The sequence below is a fragment of the Danio aesculapii genome, chromosome 9 (genome assembly GCF_903798145.1).
Source record: "Danio aesculapii chromosome 9, fDanAes4.1, whole genome shotgun sequence".
NCBI lineage: Eukaryota > Metazoa > Chordata > Actinopteri > Cypriniformes > Danionidae > Danio > Danio aesculapii.
In genome coordinates, this window is record NC_079443.1 from 1593205 (window position 1) to 1611825 (window position 18621).

At 36.5% G+C, this 18621-nt stretch overlaps 1 protein-coding gene across 1 annotated transcript; it reads right to left on the bottom strand.

The window, feature by feature from the left end:
• Positions 1 to 227: 227 nt before the first annotated feature.
• Positions 228 to 10433, bottom strand: si:ch211-222f23.6 (uncharacterized protein LOC100141493 homolog). Its single transcript, XM_056464946.1, has 6 exons — positions 10259 to 10433; positions 9822 to 10160; positions 6385 to 6687; positions 3903 to 4014; positions 2384 to 2535; positions 228 to 1056 (listed from the first exon to the last, which is right to left on the bottom strand). Exons 1-6 carry the CDS (start codon positions 10326 to 10328, stop codon positions 923 to 925), a joined length of 1110 nt encoding a protein of 369 aa, XP_056320921.1. The 5' UTR covers positions 10329 to 10433; the 3' UTR covers positions 228 to 922.
• Between the last annotated feature and the right edge of the window lie 8188 nt (positions 10434 to 18621).

The window sequence follows — 18621 nt, forward strand, 5'->3', positions numbered from 1 at the left end:
GAAAAAACTAGTGTTAATTTCATTTTACAGAAAAAAAATGAACTACTTTAATCTTTTAATTAATGTATTTTATTTATTGATCGATTAATAAAAATATTTTACATGAATTCATTATATTTTAGGTAATAAAGCAATTTTTAAATGTGAGTGGAGTTTCATTAAATGCCAGGAATTTAAAATATATTAATTACATGTATTGAACAATCCTTATTACACATTTACATTTAATTTTGATTGAGCTGTTTCTTTTTGACTTGTGGTATATTTTTTAATGTGTAGTTTTTACAGAAAAAAGTATACGCAAGCAAACCATTTATGTTCCCACAGAAAAAGATATTTACCAATAATATAATGGTAAATATAATATTATGGGGATGTTATCTGCCACATAAACTGCATTTTGATTTAAGACACAGGCAGATGCATTTATTGCATGTGCTTTAAGTTATATATATATATATTTTTTGATGGGAGCTGATGATCATATAAAACTAAGTGAACACAATTTGTCTGCAGAAAGACCATAGTAAGAACCACAAGAGGGCACTTTAGCAAAAATCATTGTCAACGAACAATGCTATGAAACTTGACATTTGCCGAAAATGCTCTAAAAACACAGGACATGATGAACTTAATAGCAAACAGGGGCGAAACACAGGTGGAATTAATAAACACTACTACTGTAAACAGCGAGAAATCTGAACAAAGGAATTACATGGTACAAAGAAAAGCACATGGAAAACATGACAGGGGGAAGCAGAAACCGGACAACATCTTCATCAGCAAAGAGAGAATACAACAGGGAATGTTGGACATACTGTGAAGAGTTTCAATGTTTACACTCTTACATTTGCCAAACTCTCAGCCAGTGATTAGTTTTCCATAAGATGGCCATTGTTCATTCCCAAAAGATGACCAGTGTTCATTTTTCAAAAGATGGCCTGGGTGGGTGTGGAATTTTCAGGCTTCTCCCACTTGAACATTTGAAGACCACAGAAATGCAGAGGACTATAATGAAGATGACAGCAAAGTAACTCCAGCAGAAAACACTGAATCCTGCAAAACACAGAATAAAGGATTAAGAGAAAAAACTGTCAGGTTACATAACAACAACAATCTGTCTCATATTAATTGAATAGCTGTGTTGATTGATTTCACATTTTTTGTAGCTCGTTAACACTTAAAATGCATTTTTGATGCCGATTTGCGCGATTATCAGCCATTTTCCTCAGAGGTAAAAAAGGTCAAACAGGTATTGCAATATGTCTGTCTGTGTGGTGAGTCTACAGTTGCTATGGTAACACAACGACTATAGTTACTAATCTGTTGTGGTGACTCTACAGTTACTATGGTAACACGACAACTATAGTAACTAATTTGTTGTGGTGATTCTACAGTTGCTATGGTAACACGACAACTATAGTAACTAACCTGTTTTGGTGAGTCTACAGTTGCTATGGTAACACAACGACTATAATTAAAATGACTATAATTACTATTCTGTTGTGGGGATTCCAGTTGCTATGGTAACACAGCAACTATAGTAACTAACCTGTTGTGGTGATTCCAGTTGTTATGGTAACACAACAACTATAGTAACTAACCTGTTGTGGTGATTCTACAGTTGCTATGGTAACACAACGACTATAGTTACTAATCTGTTGTGGTGATTCCAGTTGCTACGGTAACACAACAACTATAGTTACTAACCTGTTGTGGTGATTCCAATTGTTATGGTAACACAACGACTATAGTTACTAATCTGTTGTGGTGATTCTACAGTTGCTATAGTAACACAACAACTATATTAACTAACATGTTGTGGTGATTCTATAGTTGCTACGGTAACACAACAACTATAGTAATTAAACTGTTGTGGTGATTCTATAGTTGCTATGGTAACACAACAACTATAGTCACTAAACTGTTGTGGTGATTCTACAGCTGCTATGGTAACACAACGACTATAGTTACTAATCTGTTGTGGTGATTCCAGTTGTTATGGTAACACAACAACTATAGTAACTAAACTGTTGTGGTGATTCTACAGTTGCTATGGTAACACGACGACGACGACGACGACGACTAAAATATTATACACAAATGAGCTAAAATTTACAGGTATTGCAATACTTGTGGGGACATTTGGTCCCCACAATGTGAGGAAAACAAGGCACACGCAATCACAAACACTTAACCTTTCAAACAAACACTCTTCCTAACCTTTTTTGATTTGCTTATTTCCCCAAATTTTAAGGTGCGTTTTATAAAAGCATCTGCTAAATGTCTGACTGTTAATAATTACAAAATGGAAAGCAACAGAAGAATAGGAGCTGAGCTGAAAATACAATCAAACAAAGCTATTTTAAAATAAGCGACTCACCAGTGTGATTGACATGGAGGACACTTCCTGAAGCACTTCCGTACTGGTTTGATGCTGTACAGATGTAAACACCATTCCAATCAGAGGACGATTTTGGCAGGAAAAGCTTGTTGCCTTCATAATGAGGAGCTCTTCCCTCACTTTCATTCATTCTGTGAATAATGACACACGGGTGATGTTATATGACAACACAACCTCACTTGTGTGTATTTACCAGATATAGAGATGGACATTTGCAATACATATTGTGTATAAATACAGTTGAATTATTAGCCCCCTGTATATTTTTTCTGCTTAATGAAGTGAAGATTTCTAATCATAATAGTTTTAATAACTCATTTCTAATAACTGATTTCGTCCATCATTGCTATGATGACAGCACACAATATTTGACTAGATATAAGAACTGCTTTTATTCTAGTCGAAATAAAACAAATAAGACTTTCTCCAGAAGAAAAAATATTAGAGGAAATACTGTGAAAATTTCCTGAATCTGTTCAACGTCATTTAGGAAATATGTGAAAAAGATTCACAGGAGGGTGAATAATATTGACTTCAACTGCATATGTGATATTATGTATCACTGCAAGCAGAGGACTGACCTCACTATAGTTTGTCAAATACTGACTGTTAGACTACACAATGTAAGGTGAGACACCTTAAAGGCAAGAACATCTTTATTTATAAGAACAGTGCCGTGTTTGAAGACGTGTTTGGATGATTTTGGAGATGGACCTTTCAGATGTACGCCTGATGGTTGTGTGTATAGTGGTTTATATGTAAAAATAATTTCTTTTGGGCATTTCCAACAGCTATATTTAGTCAACAGTCATCTGTTATTTACTCCAGAGCAAACAGATTTGTTCTGTGATTTTAAGTTTTACTTAACATTGACCCTTGCTTTTTGACTGATTTTTAAACTTTATATTGGTTTACATAATCCAAACCAGGAGGAAAAAGTGTAAACAGTTGAATTATTAGCCCCCCTTTGATTTCTTTTTTTCTTTTTTAAATATTTCCTAAATTATGTTGAACAGAGCAAGGAAATTTTCACAGTATGTCTGATAATATTTTTTCTTCTGGAGAAAGTCTTATTTGTTTTATTTCGGCTAGAATGAAAGCAGTTTTTAATTTCTTAAAATCCATTTTAAGGTCAATATTATTAGCCCCTTTAAGCTTTTTTTTCTCGATAGTCTACAGAACAAACCATCATTATACAATAACTTGCCTAATTACCCTAACCTGCCTAGTTACCCTAATTAAGCCTTTAAATGTCACTTTAAGCTGTATAGAAGTGTCTTGAAGAATATCTAGTCTAATATTATTTACTGTCATCATGACAAAGAGAAAATAAATCAGTTATTAGCGATGAGTTATTAACACTATTATGATTAGAAATGTGTTGAAGTAATCTGCTCTCTGTTAAACAGAAATTGAGGAAAAAATAAACAGGGGGGCTAATAATTCTGACTAACTGTATTTATGAAAAATGAGAAATAATCAAACTATTATTAATTACTGGTTCCAGATGTAGGTTGGTGTTGGGTTACACTCCACTTCACAATGATATTCTTCAGCCTCTGTTGGGTTATCTGAATCATCAGGACGGATAACAACCAGATCTGGAGGATCTAAAAAAACAAGTAGAATTAAGAGAAAACCAAACTACAACCACTCTTACTACCTATTAAAATTATTCACAACTGGGACTCTTGTGGTTGTGGTAGACTTATAATGTGCTACTCGGTGGCGCAGTGGGTAGCACAATCGCCTCACAGCAAGAAGGTTGCTGGTTCGAGCCCTGGCTGGGTCAGTTGGTGTTTCAGTGTGGAGTTTGCATGTTCTCCCCTTGTTGATGTGGGTTTCCTCCAGGTGCTCCGGTTTCCCCAGTCCAAACACATGCGCTATAGGGGAATTGATGAACTAAATTGGCTGTAGTGTATGAGTGTGTGTGAATGCAAGTGTGAATGGGTGTTTCCCAGAACTGGGTTGCAGCTGGAAGGGCATCCGCTGTGTAAAACATAAGCTGGATAAGTTGACGGTTCATTCCGCTGTGGCAACCCCAGATTAATAAAGGAACTAAGCCGAAGGAAAATGAATGAATGAAGTGGTCAAGATACTGATGACCATTGAATACTGTCTTGTGTGTTTTCTGTAACCCCTGATGGCACTCAGGAGGATATTTCTGGTGTTGAGCATGAAAGCGTCTGCGCTACTTGTACCCTGACCTTGTCCCACATAATGGTTTATAAGGTTTATCATTGACAACAGGCTCATGCCTTGTTAACTGTTAACTGATGTGCTGTTAAAGCCTAACGTATAATGTTTTTAAGATATTAGCACGTTAGTTTTAATGATTCCTAAAAGCTAGTGTGCTCCAAAACAGTTACAAAAGTCACATTTTGAAGGTGTAAACCTGATATAAACATTCAAAGTTTAGTTTGTCACTTCCACCTAAATTGATCAACGATTTTTTTGACGTATCCTCATACATCAGTTTCTTATCAAATCTTCTGACCAATCAATTGCTCTCTAGTGTCTGACATGCCCCGCCCCCTTCTTCTCATTTGCTGTTTCCTCGATGAGCTTGAGCCAAAGAACTTAGAATGACCAAAAGGCGACACTCAATAGAACGTTCCATTGCAACAGCAGCGCCCAGCAACAGCCCCGGACTCCACCATTTTGGAGTGAAAGTGATCGGCCGTCCATTGGGTCTTACTGCTGTCACGATGGCAAGCAGCTGCTTTGTTTTTATTTATTTATTTAAAAAGCGCATTACAGCTGAGATCCAACCTGAAAGACGACAATACAACAGGTGACCACTGAGCCACCGTGCCACCCTGTGGTTTTACTGTAGTTTTTGAATCTTTGCCCTTCTTCTGCATTTATAGGTTTACAGTAGGTGAACTCCCCGGATGCGGTAGATTAATAGAGTACAGACAGATTTATTGACTTTGTTTTATGCCATCTGACATCTGTGAACAAGATCCTTTGTTTACAATTCTCTACATAAGATGTCATAAGCTGGACACAGTTTACACTCCAGGTGGCAAAATGAGTTCCCTGACTGCCTAATGTTAGACTAATCTTTTTCAGACGCTTTACAGTGTGCTCGCTCCGCTTGTTTGTCCATTATGCGTTCCATCACGCACATTTTCATCATCACATGATCTCACAGTGCATTAACTATCTGGAATACTGATAGTTGATATGTCTATGATAGAATACTGATACTGATATGTCTGGAATACTCGCTTCTGATTGGTCAGTCATGACATTCCAAGGTATGTTATTCCCGAATAACAACTGCTGAAAAATGTACAGGCTCAACCGGGATCTGAGAATCACCTTAACAGTCAGTGAATACATGGTTTGTGACTGTTTGTCTCCAACTAGTGTCTGAATAATGCGCAGGTTAGTGTATACTCCATCAGCTGTTTTAGTTTCAGCTTTGTGTTTTTGACTGTTTGGCGCCATCTAGTGTCTGAATAATGCACAGGTTAGTGTATACTCCATTAGCTGTTTCTGTCAACTTTGTGTTTTTGATTGTTTGGCGCCATCTAGTGTCTGAATAATGCACAGGTTAGTGTATACTCCATCAGCTGTTTCACTGTCTGTCAGCTTTGTGTTTAATTAAAGAATTACTATTATGAAAACTATCATGGCTCAGAGCAACATTTTGTGTCTAGTTTAATGTTTGTTTTATTACTAGCTTAATAAACTACTAAGTTTATTAATAGTTAGTAAGGTAAAACTTGTGTTTTGTGATGTGATGCAGAATACAGTCATACAGTTCATAATTTTAAACATGGGCAGATAATAATCCAGTAGTTAATAGCATGAATTGTGACCTCAACTAAAGTGTTACCATTAAAATACAATATTATTCATTGTCAGTTCAGGTTAATAAATGCATTAACTATCATTAACGAATGAAATTTAATGGTAAAATGTGACCATAAAGTACTGTACATTTGACATATTTGATATATGTTACTTACAGTGGACATTGATCTGGTAGTCTAACTCCAGGTCCTCTGTGAGTGTGATGTGCTGGACCACACACTGGATCTTCCTCTGGTCTAAATGTTTGGATGGCGCACCATATATGTCGGACTGGACCGTGAAGGAGCCGTCTGGGTACTTGGTGAAGCTGGTTTGTGTGTTCAACGAGTTTTTCAGAGCTCCTAATTTCCAAAACACCCGAGCTGCCGGCCGCGCTCCTGAAGCCACACATGAAGCCAGATTAACACTGAAAGCTCCAGAAATATGAGTCCTTCCCGTCACACTCGCCACAGGAGGAACTGGGAAAACAAAACACAACAAATCAATTAGGGCCCTAATTGAATTGCCCCCCAAAACAAAGTTTCAAATGTACTATTGTATTTTTAGGGCAGCACGGTGGCACAGTGGTTAGCACTGTGGCCTCACAGTAAGAAGGTTACTGGTTCGAGTCCCAGCTGGACCGGTTGGTGTTTCTGTGTGGAGTTTGCATGTTTCCCCGTGTTGGTGTGTGTTTCCTCCAGGTGCTCTGGTTTCCCCCACAGTCCAAAAACATGCGCTATAGGGGAATTATTATACAAACAAGCACTTAAAATTTTAGATTTTTGTACAATCATTGTATTATTTTAAAAGCACATAGCTTGCTTAGTTGGAAAAACAGCAAGTTTAAAAATGCTTGTGCAGTTGACAAGATTATGCATGCTCTCAGTCTGTTAGAGCCATATTTATTATGCAAATTGTAGAATATTATGTATAGTTATCATTATTTGTTTATTGCATTTATACTGTCTACAATCAAAATAATGTTTATATTGTTACTGCATGCTTTAATTATGCCTTTGGTTATTGAAGACGGATCATGTCATATCCTTGTTGTAAAGAGAGAAAGAGATGGAGTGATACAGTTTTTGACCGTCGTTCCATATTGTATCGTTATATAAAGATAAAAAGATTGTTCCTGCTTTGAACAACAAATAAACACAAGAGAAGAATATAACGACTTGGATGAGTTTGTCGCGTCAGACTGGTTACTTAAAAGGATCATATTTCAAGCTTGGACAATGGAGTGCCATTATACAGTCTATCTGACTTTATTCAATTTAAATCTGTGGAAACAGAGTAACTAGGGCTGATTGCATTATTCCACTTAGAAAAACTTCAAGCTTGTTTTTCTTTCAGAGTATTGCATCTGTGGGAATTTATATCAAAATCTGAATGTGTATCTTTTGAATCAATCAAGTATAATTTTAAGAAATGGCTTCTTAATAGACAGCATTGTGAACACTAGGTTTTTTGATCTTGTTTTTGTTGTGGTTGTTTTTTGTCGTTCAACTGAGTATTGTTTATTCAACCCCAAATCTGAAAGAGATGGTTCAGTGTGATAAACGCAAATAAAAAAAGAAAGTAGTGATGTCCAAATTGAAAAAATCCAAAAATTACAGACACTAACACTAAATATTTCATGTTTTGTCAGGTCAACTTCATTTACTTTGTAAATCTACATACTTATGTCATTCAGACCTGCAACACAAATAAAATTGGGACAGAAGCAGTTTAGGGCTATTAGTCAGGTAAAAGGGTTAAATAATGATGTGATGTGAAACAGGTGATGTCAACAGGTGATTGTAATTATGATGGTACAAAAGCAGCATTCTAGAAAGGTCCTTTAGGAGCAAAAGATGGGTTGAGGATCGCCAGGTTGACAACAAATACGTGAGAAAATGATTGAAATGTTTAAAAACAATGTTCCTCAGAAACGAGAGGAAGACATTTAGATATTTCACCGTCAACAGTGCAGAACATCAAAGATTGAAGGAATCTGGGGGAATTTCAGTGTGTAAAGGACAAGAGTGCAAGCCTGAGCTGAACAAGCGTGATCTCCGATCCCTCAGGCGGCGCTGCGTCAAGAATCCTTATTCATCTATAAGCCAAATCACCACATGGGCTCAGGACTACTGCAGAAAACCTTTGACAAGTACCATGATACGGAGTTACATCCACAAATGCCAGTGAAAACTGTACTGTGCCAAACGGAAGCCCTATGTTAACAGTGTCCAGATGTGCTGTTGACTTCTCTGGGCTCGGAGGCATCTGGAATAGACTCTCACACAGTGGAAATGTGTACTGTGGTCAGATGAATCAGTATTTCAGGTGTTCTTTGGGTTCATTCTGCGCACATTACAGAGTCCTGCTGTGGAGGAAGAGGCTACAGGTACTTGATTGGCCTGCCTGCAGTCCCGACCTGTCTCCAATAGAGAACGCGTGTTGCATTTTAAAGTGCAATATGCACCCATCTTAAGACTTGTTTGCAGGGACAAAACTACACCAGAAACACCATCACTTGGTGTCTTCAGTCCCTAAAGCAATGTGAAAAGGAATGACAAGTGGTAAATGCTTTACTGTTACAAACTTTTTTTGAAATGTGTTGCAAGAACCAAAATTGGAATGCATGTTTATTTTGAAAAACATGGATGGATGGATGGATGGATGGATGGATGGATGGATGGATGGATGGATGGATGGATGGATGGATGGATGGATGGATGGATGGATGGATGGATGGATGGATGGATGGATGGATAGATAGATAGATAGATAGATAGATAGATAGATAGATAGATAGATAGATAGATAGATAGATAGATAGATAGATAGATAGATAGATAGATAGATAGATAGATCATGAGGAACACATTAAATAATGTTTTCTGTATTGTCTGCAATGAAATACAAGTCAAAGTAAATTTGGAAATCATTATTTCTTTTTTATTTTCATCTTCCATACTGTCTCAACTTGGATTTGGGGTTGGAGTTTGATTGTATTTTTGCCTGTATTTTACAGAAAGAATACAGATTAATACAGACTGTAATGACTATATTTTGGCTCTTATTTTTATTGGTAGAGGCCTTTAACATCTGGGGAAAGGCACCACCAATTAAAACTAGTCTTTTGGATTTATATTCTTGCAGAATGTTGATTAATATGCACATTACCTTGTCGGTCAAAAAAATACAATCACACCAAGTCCTCAAAAAGTATTCACAGTCATCTGCCAATATGAATTTTCTCCCATGCACTGCAGATCCTCTCTCACATGTTGACTGCATGCATTGATTTAGATCAGGGGTGGGCAAACTCGGTCCTGGAGGGCCGGTGTCCTGCATAGTTTAGCTTCAACTCTAATCAAACACACCTGAACATGCTAATCAGTGTCTACAAGATCACTAATTATCTATAGGCAGGTGTGTTTAATCAGGGTTGGAGCTAAACTGTGCAGGACACCGGCCCTCCAGGACCGAGTTTGCCCACCCCTGATTTAGATGAATGTTGAAGTTTACCGGAAATAAAATTTTCAAGTGTGTTCAGAAATGCCTCAATTCAAAACAACAGTAGCACGGTGTGAATTATTAAATGACCTTTACGGTTCAGACTTACCAAGTACCGTCACGCTGATGCTTTTCTGGGCTTGTTGCTCATTAACTGTGGTCAAAATGCACGTGTAAATTCCATCATCCACAAGCTTCAATCCCATCAGCTGAATCGATCCATTATTCTCCAAAAGATTCCCAACAAATCTCACATTATCCCGTACATCACGGTGTTCAGTTTGACCGTCTTTGTGAATAATAAAGAAAGTTTCTGGTTGGTGGTTTTCGCTTGTCTGTCTCCGCCAAACAACACGACCTACATTCTCTTCCGTCGCAGTCAGATCACAAAACAATGTGGCATCCTCTCCTATAATGACTGCTTTGCTTTGAACAGAATTCTTGACGCCTGTAATATTAAAGAGAAACATTAGCAAGCAGATCACACACTCTCTTTCTCTGTAAGATAATAAACGAGGCAAACAGAAATGCAAGTGTTTGACTTACCGGCTGTGCTGATACACTTGAGATACCAGAGGAAGAGGGTAAAAACTTTTCTTTTCTCAAGCAGATGCATGTTGGCTTCAGCTGTTCAAACTTATCAGCTGTGCTGTCTCTTTGTGATGTGACTGAATGCTAAACAGCCTTAAACTAATTCAACTGTGCCCACAACAACTGAAATCAGGTCACTGAGGAGGATGTGGGGGGAGCGGAGAGAAAAAGACCGCCAAAAACTTTGACTCAGAATGAAATATACAATTAAAGTCAGAATTATTTATTATTTATTATTATTATTATTATTATTATTTATTATAATTATTATTTATTCCCCCCCCCCCCCCCCCCCCCCCCAATTTCTATTTAATAACTCATTTCTAATATTTAAAAAAGAAAAACAATTCAAAGGGGGGGCTAATAATTCTGACTTCAACTGTACGCAACTGTGTGTTATTGAGGTTATGTCACAGCTGTGGTCATAATGCCAAATGTCATAATGTGGTCTCCGCTGCACGTTGAGCAAATGTTTTGTCTTGTTATCTCTCAATATATAGCACATTTTGCAAGGCATGCCATCAAATTTGAGACTGCACATAAGGGCTGCACAATATATCGTTTCAGCATCGATATCTCAATGTGTGTGTGTCTGCAATAGGCACATCGCAAGATATGCAATGTTGAGTTGGGATTACCGTTGATCAACAATTGAGAATAGTCATTGAAAGTATAACTAGATTATTAAAGTTCGTCGAGACAAACTTTGAGGCTGGCTTGACAAAGCCCTGGTAATAGTTTATTTAGTTTAAACAGTTTTAAAATGTATATATTTAAGATAGATAGATAGATAGATAGATAGATAGATAGATAGATAGATAGATAGATAGATAGATAGATAGATAGATAGATAGATAGATAGATAGATAGATAGATAGATAGATAGAGTTTGAAAAAGGTTAGGTAGATGAATTAGCATGTTATTAGCCTGATTCTAGCATGAATTAGCATGTTACTAGCATGATTCTAGCAAGAATTAGCATGTTACTAGCATAAATTAGCATGTTACTAGCATGATTCTAGCATGAATTAGCATGTTACTAGCATGATTCTAGCATGAATTAGCATGTTACTAGCATAAATTAGCATGTTGGTAACATGATTCTAGCATGAATTAGCATGTTACTACCATGATTCTAGCATGAATTAGCATGTTACTAGAATGATTCTAGCATAAATTAGCATGTTACTAGCATGATTCTAGCATGACTTGGCATGTTGTTAGCATGATTCCAGCATGAATTAGCATGTTACTAGCATGATTCTAGCATGAATTACCATGTTTCTAGCATGAATTAGCATGTTATTAGCAAGATAGATAGATAGATAGATAGATAGATAGATAGATAGATAGATAGATAGATAGATAGATAGATAGATAGATAGATAGATAGATAGATAGATAGATAGATAGATAGTTTGAAAAAGGTTAGATAGATGAATTAGCATGTTATTAACCTGATTCTAGCATGAATTAGCATGTTATTAGCATGACTTTAGCATAAATTAGCATGTTACTAGCATGATTCTAGCAAGAATTAGCATGTTACTAGCATAAATTAGCATGTTACTAGCATGATTCTAACATGAATTAGCATGTTACTAGCATGAATCTAGCATGAATTAGCATGTTACCAGAATAAATTTGCATGTTAGTAACATGATTCTAGCATGAATTAGCATGTTACTACCATGATTCTAGCATGAATTAGCATGTTACTAGAATGATTCTAGCATAAATTAGCATGTTACTAGCATGATTCTAGCATGACTTGGCATGTTGTTAGCATGATTCCAGCATGAATTAGCATGTTACTAGCATGATTCTAGCATGAATTACCATGTTTCTAGCATGAATTAGCATGTTATTAGCAAGATAGATAGATAGATAGATAGATAGATAGATAGATAGATAGATAGATAGATAGATAGATAGATAGATAGATAGATAGATAGATAGATAGATAGATAGATAGATAGATAGATAGATAGATAGATAGATAGATAGATAGATAATTATGACAGTCTGATGGAAAGCTATGAGGTCACAAAGTTTGATCTAATGTTAAGTCAATGACATTCTTTTGCAATGGAAGTCTATGGGACAGTTTCTAGGGTCCAAAAGTGGTTGCTAGGGCGTGGCTAGAAAGTTTAAAGGTGATCAGTCATTGGCAGATTGATAATCTGAGTTAAATGAACCCAGTTAGAAGTCTGTGCGACAGTCTGACGCAGAGTTATGAGCTCACAAAGTTTGATCCCATGTTAAGTCAATGGGATTTTTCCGACGGTCCCATGATGTTTTTCGGAAAACCGAAAGTCGGATCAGTCGGAAAAGATATAGCAACGCGAGTCAGATTAGTTTGGAGGTCTGGAGTGAGTTTGGTGGTCATAGCTCGAAAGCTCTAGGAGGAGATAGTCTTGCAAATTTAGTCTCAGAAGAAAAAAATAAAATGAAATAATAAGTTTAGAAAGGATAACAGTAGGTTGGCTTTGAATAGCCAGCCTAATACCTAATAACAGAATGAAACTTTAGCATTTGTTTGTGTTTTAAAGGCATTTCAAGAGAGTGTGAAGCACTTGGGTACAATAACATGCAACATCTGTATGTTAAATAAAGCAGAATTGGTCACACTTTATTTTGACGGTCCGTTTATTAAAATAAATTACACTGCATCAACATGCCAACTAATTCTGGTTAGATTATAAGTAGGCTGTTAGGGTTGGGGATAGTGTAAGTTGACATGTACTTGCAAAGTTTCTTATGGTCTGTTAAAGGAGCAGTATCAGTAGATATTAAGCAGACAGTCTACTCAAATGGACCATCAAAATAAAGTGTTACCTTGTATCCCACCACTCAGTGGAAACAGTGGTACATATCCACAATGAGCCTGTGTTGCAACATATTACAGATGCAATGGAACGATGTGGATTAAAGAACAACATACTGCCAACATTCAGCCACAAGAGGACATTATTCAAACGTCAACAGCTGGTGTTGGCTGTGCAAGAGGCCTTTGTGCATGGAGCACAAACGTGTATTACCATTTTTGAGGGATGCCAGAAACGCCAACTGACTCAGCCGGGGCTCAAACCAGCGACCTTCTTGCTGTGAGGCGACAGCGCTACCCACTGCACAACCGTGTCACCCCAAAGGGTTAAACTGATAATTAAATTATACTACTAATAGTAGCAGATATTAGATGTGTTTCTCCATCACACCTGCCTGTTTTTATTTATTTATTTATGAAAGATTCTACAGTTTCACGGCTGGTAAACTTCCACTGTACCTGACCGCTGGCACATTTAGCATATGTAATGTGACATTTATAGGCCCTGCATAGCTAGAAGATGACCAAGACCATTCACAGTCCCCAGAGAACTAAGAACCATGTACAGATATAATAATTATTCATGAATTTATATATGGGCAACGCAGTGGCGCTGTAAGTAGTGCTATTGCCTCAGAAGAAGGTCGCTGGTTCGAGCCTCGGCTGGGTCAGTTGGCGTTTCTGTGTGGAGTTTGCATGTTCTCCCTACGTTCGCGTGGGTTTCCTCCGGGTGCTCCAGTTTCCCCCACAGTCCAAAGACATGCAGTACAGGTGAATTGGGTAGGCTAAATTGTCAATAGTGTATGTGTGTGTGAATGAGTGTGTATGTGTTTCCCAGTAATTGGTTGCAGCTGGAAGGGCATCCACTGCGTAAAACAAATGCTGGATAAGTTGGCGGTTCATTTCACTGTGGCGACCCCAGATTAATAAAGGGACTAAGCCAAAAAGAAAATGAATGAATGAATGAATATATATATATATATCCATATTATGTGTACATGCATATCATGTGTTTAAAAATTCTACTTAAAAAAACTTTACCTTTGCTAAAGGTTAAATGTACACTATTAGGATAGCAGAAGCCTGATGCTAAACAGAACCTTTATCATAATGTCTCATATAAAGATTTATGCTCTGGAAGTGCTCTAGAACACAATGTTTTCATAAATAGTAGTATTAATATTGGCCAAAGGAGTAGGCCTATATATTTCATTCAATTCACATACAGCTACCAAGTATTTTTTATTGATATGAACTCTTAGTAAAAATGACAATACTCATACAAAAGTTATTAGTTGAACGCATATTCTCAGTTGAACTTTATATTTTTGTGAATTTTATGCGCAAACCCAAGTAAACGTTTAGGAAAAAACACATGTCTGTTACTCACACTGTAAAGTGCCATCCTTGAAAGAGCTGGTCTGTTAAACTAAAAAACAAAACATGACAGGAAACAAAGTTATATGTTTAAATTAAAGTGTATTTCGACACTTGAAGAGATACCGAATTTACCTGCTCAGAAAGTTTTGTGTAGTCATGGTAGAGCTCCAGAAACCAGTAATGAGCTGCAGGTGCTGCTTTGACGGTTACAGATTTGAAAAACAAAATGGCGGGAAATAATAAACAACTCACATTGAACGATTTCTGCAAAAAAAAGAGGATTCTTTAGGACAATACGGTTCTGATCTTTTTTTTTTAGAGTGGAGCTGAGTTTGTTGTCTACACATATTTTTGTGTACCTGATTTACACTAAAATGTCTGTTAATTAGGCTTACAGGTTCCATATAGTGATTCACAAGTGCTTTTGTTTTGCATTGATCTTGATCTGTCCACGTTTGATGTTGAAAATTCAACTTTACAGTTTAACAAAGTGACTGTTATTGATGCTTTAGTAGTTTGAAATAATATAATGTATAAGAAATAATATATAATTCATTCATTTTCTTTTCAGCTTAGTCCCTTTATTAATCTGGGGTCGCCCTTCCAGCTGCAACCCATCTCTGGGAAACATTCATACACAGTCATTCACACTCATACACTACAGTCAATTTACCCTACCCAATTCACCTGTACCGTATGTCTTTGGACTGTGGGGGAAACAGGAGCACCCGGAGGAAACCCAGGCTAACGCGGGGAGTATATGCAAGCTCCACACAGAAACGCCAGCTGACCCGAGGCTCGAACCAGCGATCTTCTTGCTGTGAGGTGACAGCACTACCTACTGCACCACTGCGTCACCTAAGATATAATATATAGATAAATAATATGATATCTAGATAAATAAGCGTGTAAAATAACAGAAAATGTGCTGCAGTTTGTTACAAGTTTTTTGTAGCGTAACATACAACACCAACCCAGGCAATACAGCACTGCAAACTATTAGAAATGTTGTTGAAAGATCAAGGTCCTATAATGCAATTCAAAAGCACAAATAAACGGGGGAAATAAATTAATACCTTGAATCACAAAATAAGGAAACCTGCTAATTTACGGAGAGCTTTTACTGAGAAAGCTGCAAAACTCTATTTGTCCACTAGATGTCGGTGGAGCTGCAACTTTACATCAAGTGTTTTCAAAGTGAACTGATGGCTTAATTTAACAGACCACACTGTGCAATCTGTGGAGGTCTGTCGAAAAAAAAGAAGGTATAGGTATATAAATATGTAGTGCGGTGCATTTTATTACTGTTTTCTGGTAAACAATGGTTTTATTATGGTTTTAACCTATGGTTTATTCTTTAAAACTCCAAATCTACATGGTTTTAAATACAGTGTTTTGGAATATATGACTCTTGAACAGAAAATTAACCTTCTGCTGCTCTGATGTATTTGTAGCAACAGTTGAAATCCTGGATAAAAATTACTGATTTCTTTAATTCCAAAAATCATTAGAATATTAAGTAAAGATCATGCTCTATGGAGAGATTTTGTTGAATGTTCTATAGTAAATATATCGAATCTCATTGTGCATTAAAATAAAAGCTAATTTCTTTGTATTTAGATGTTTTTTTGAAGACTTCGTGATATTCAATGGTTGTCTCTCATCTAGATATTGTCCAAAAACATACTTTATAGAAAGGCTATGCAGCTTTCTGTTAGGGAAGCAGACGGACAAGTTAGATGAGTATGTAATGAAAGATGTTTATTACAGCAGAGGAGCATATAAGGATAACAAAGGGGATGTGACTGTTGTAAGGTTGAGCAGATATTCCTTCTTCGGAGCAGGATGGATGACAGACACTGAGGGAGACCGAATGCACACACCAGAGGGCTTGCGGGGAAGACAGACTGAAGACACACTCAATACAGACAGGACACCGGGAACACTGGACAGACTGGAACAAAACAGAGAGCAGGTAAGTTCAAGAGATTAGATCAATGTGATAGTGACTACCAGGAGGTACTCGCTATGAGTCCGCTTCGTGTGAACGAGACCGGACACTGACTGAAGTGAGGTGTGTGCTTATATAGTGAATGGATGTGATTGGGTGCAGCTGTGCGTGGTTAAAACTCAGGTGACGGTGATCGTTGCGTGATGCTGGTGGAAGAGCCTGGCCAATCCGTGACACTTTCAGAGTTTTCAGCCCAATTAAAAAAACAACAAGCAAACAAATATGCCTACATATAAACACATACGAGTTCACACTAATCGTTTTAAAATACTGCATTTATCAGTTTCTCTTGATACTCTGTTAAAATAGTAGGGTTAAAAATACCCCAACATATAACCCATTGGTTATTATAGCACCTTCCCAACTATGGGTTATTTTAACCCAATGCATTGGGTTATTTTGATTTAATGCTTTTTTTCTATACTGGTATTACTATTTCTACTATTACTAGTACTACTATTCATTTTATAATTATGGCTGGGTAAATAAATAACACACAGTATTAAAAAATATTGAAAATGCTTTATTTACATTACATTTTAGTTCCAGACACTTTTGTTCAAATAAATCAATAATCACAAACAATGAAGAACAAAGTGCAGACAGTTATAAATGTGCAAGCAGAAAACCATGTGCAGAATATGGAGCTCTGTGTGCTGTACAGGCTGTCCAGCAGCTGCAGCAGGTTGAAATTCAAATTTTTAACCCAATTGGTTGAGTTATTAAATAAATAACCAAATAAAGGTTAAAAAAAACAAAGCACCAAATAGCTACATTCTAAAAAGCGTTGAGTTATTTATTTAACCCATTGGTTGAGTTAAACATATTTGGTGCCTTGCTGGGTTATTTTTAACCTTTATTAGGTTATTTATTAATAACTCAACCAGTTGGGTTAAATAGCTGGTGCTTTGCTGTGTTATTTTTAACCTTTTTTTGGTTATTTATTTAATAACTCAACCAGTTGGGTTAAACATTTGAATTTCAACAATCAACTGATTTAACTGACACAGAACAGCTGTATTAATACGCATGCGTAATGTTGCTTTTGCGTTATAAAGTTTATTTAAGCTATAACCCAATCATTTTGTTGTTATTTTTTATCAAATTACCTCTACGTGTCGTGTCTTTATATACGTTTCACCATCCAAGACTATCTTTTAGAAGCGTTTGGATGTGGTTAAAATGTATTGTACGTTGTGGACACTGAGTGAAGCCTGCTGCAGCTGCTGGACAGCCTGTACAGCACACAGAGCTCCATATTCTGCTCCATCAACACATGATTTCTGCTTTATAATAGCACTTTGTTTTGTTTCTTGATTGTTTGTGCTTCTTGATTTATTTTAACAAAAGTGTCTGAAATATTTTGAAACTTTAAGTTATTTATTTACCCAGCCATAATTATGAAATTATCAGTAGTACTAATAGTTGCAATAGTAATATCAGAGTGGAAAAAATAACATTTAATCAAATTAACCCAAAGCATTGGGATAAAATAACCCATAGTTGGGAAGGTGCTATAATAACATATAGTTAGGTTATAAATTGGGGTATTTTTAACCCAGTTATTTTAACTGGTTGAGGTTAAAAATAACCCAACAAAGCACCAAATATATTTAACTCAACGGCTGGGTTAAATAAATAACTCAACGTTTTTTAGAGTGCACTTAAACAGGCCAGACTTGTATCTAAAGTACAGCTGCGGTTGTTTTACACTGAAAAAAAATTATTCAAGATGATTCCTTGGATTTACTCAATTTTTTACGTTAAGTGGTTGTAAACAACTTATTTGGGCTGAATTTAAACAAACAAATTGAGTTGAACATTATTAAATTTAATTTGTTTGTTTAAATTCAACACAAATAAATTGTTTGCAACAGTTTTGCATGCAACACTTATTTCAGTGTACTTAAAATCACACTAAAAATAAGCTAATTAAAAAAACACCACATCCAAACCTATAATGCAAATATATATATATATTACTGACATTAAAATCATGCAATATTGCAGTGCGCATGCCCAGCAGCCGCGACTCTGTATCCAGTTGTGAGGAGACTCGTGAGAGGCTGGATGCGATTGCGTGCTCGTGACGTCAGCGG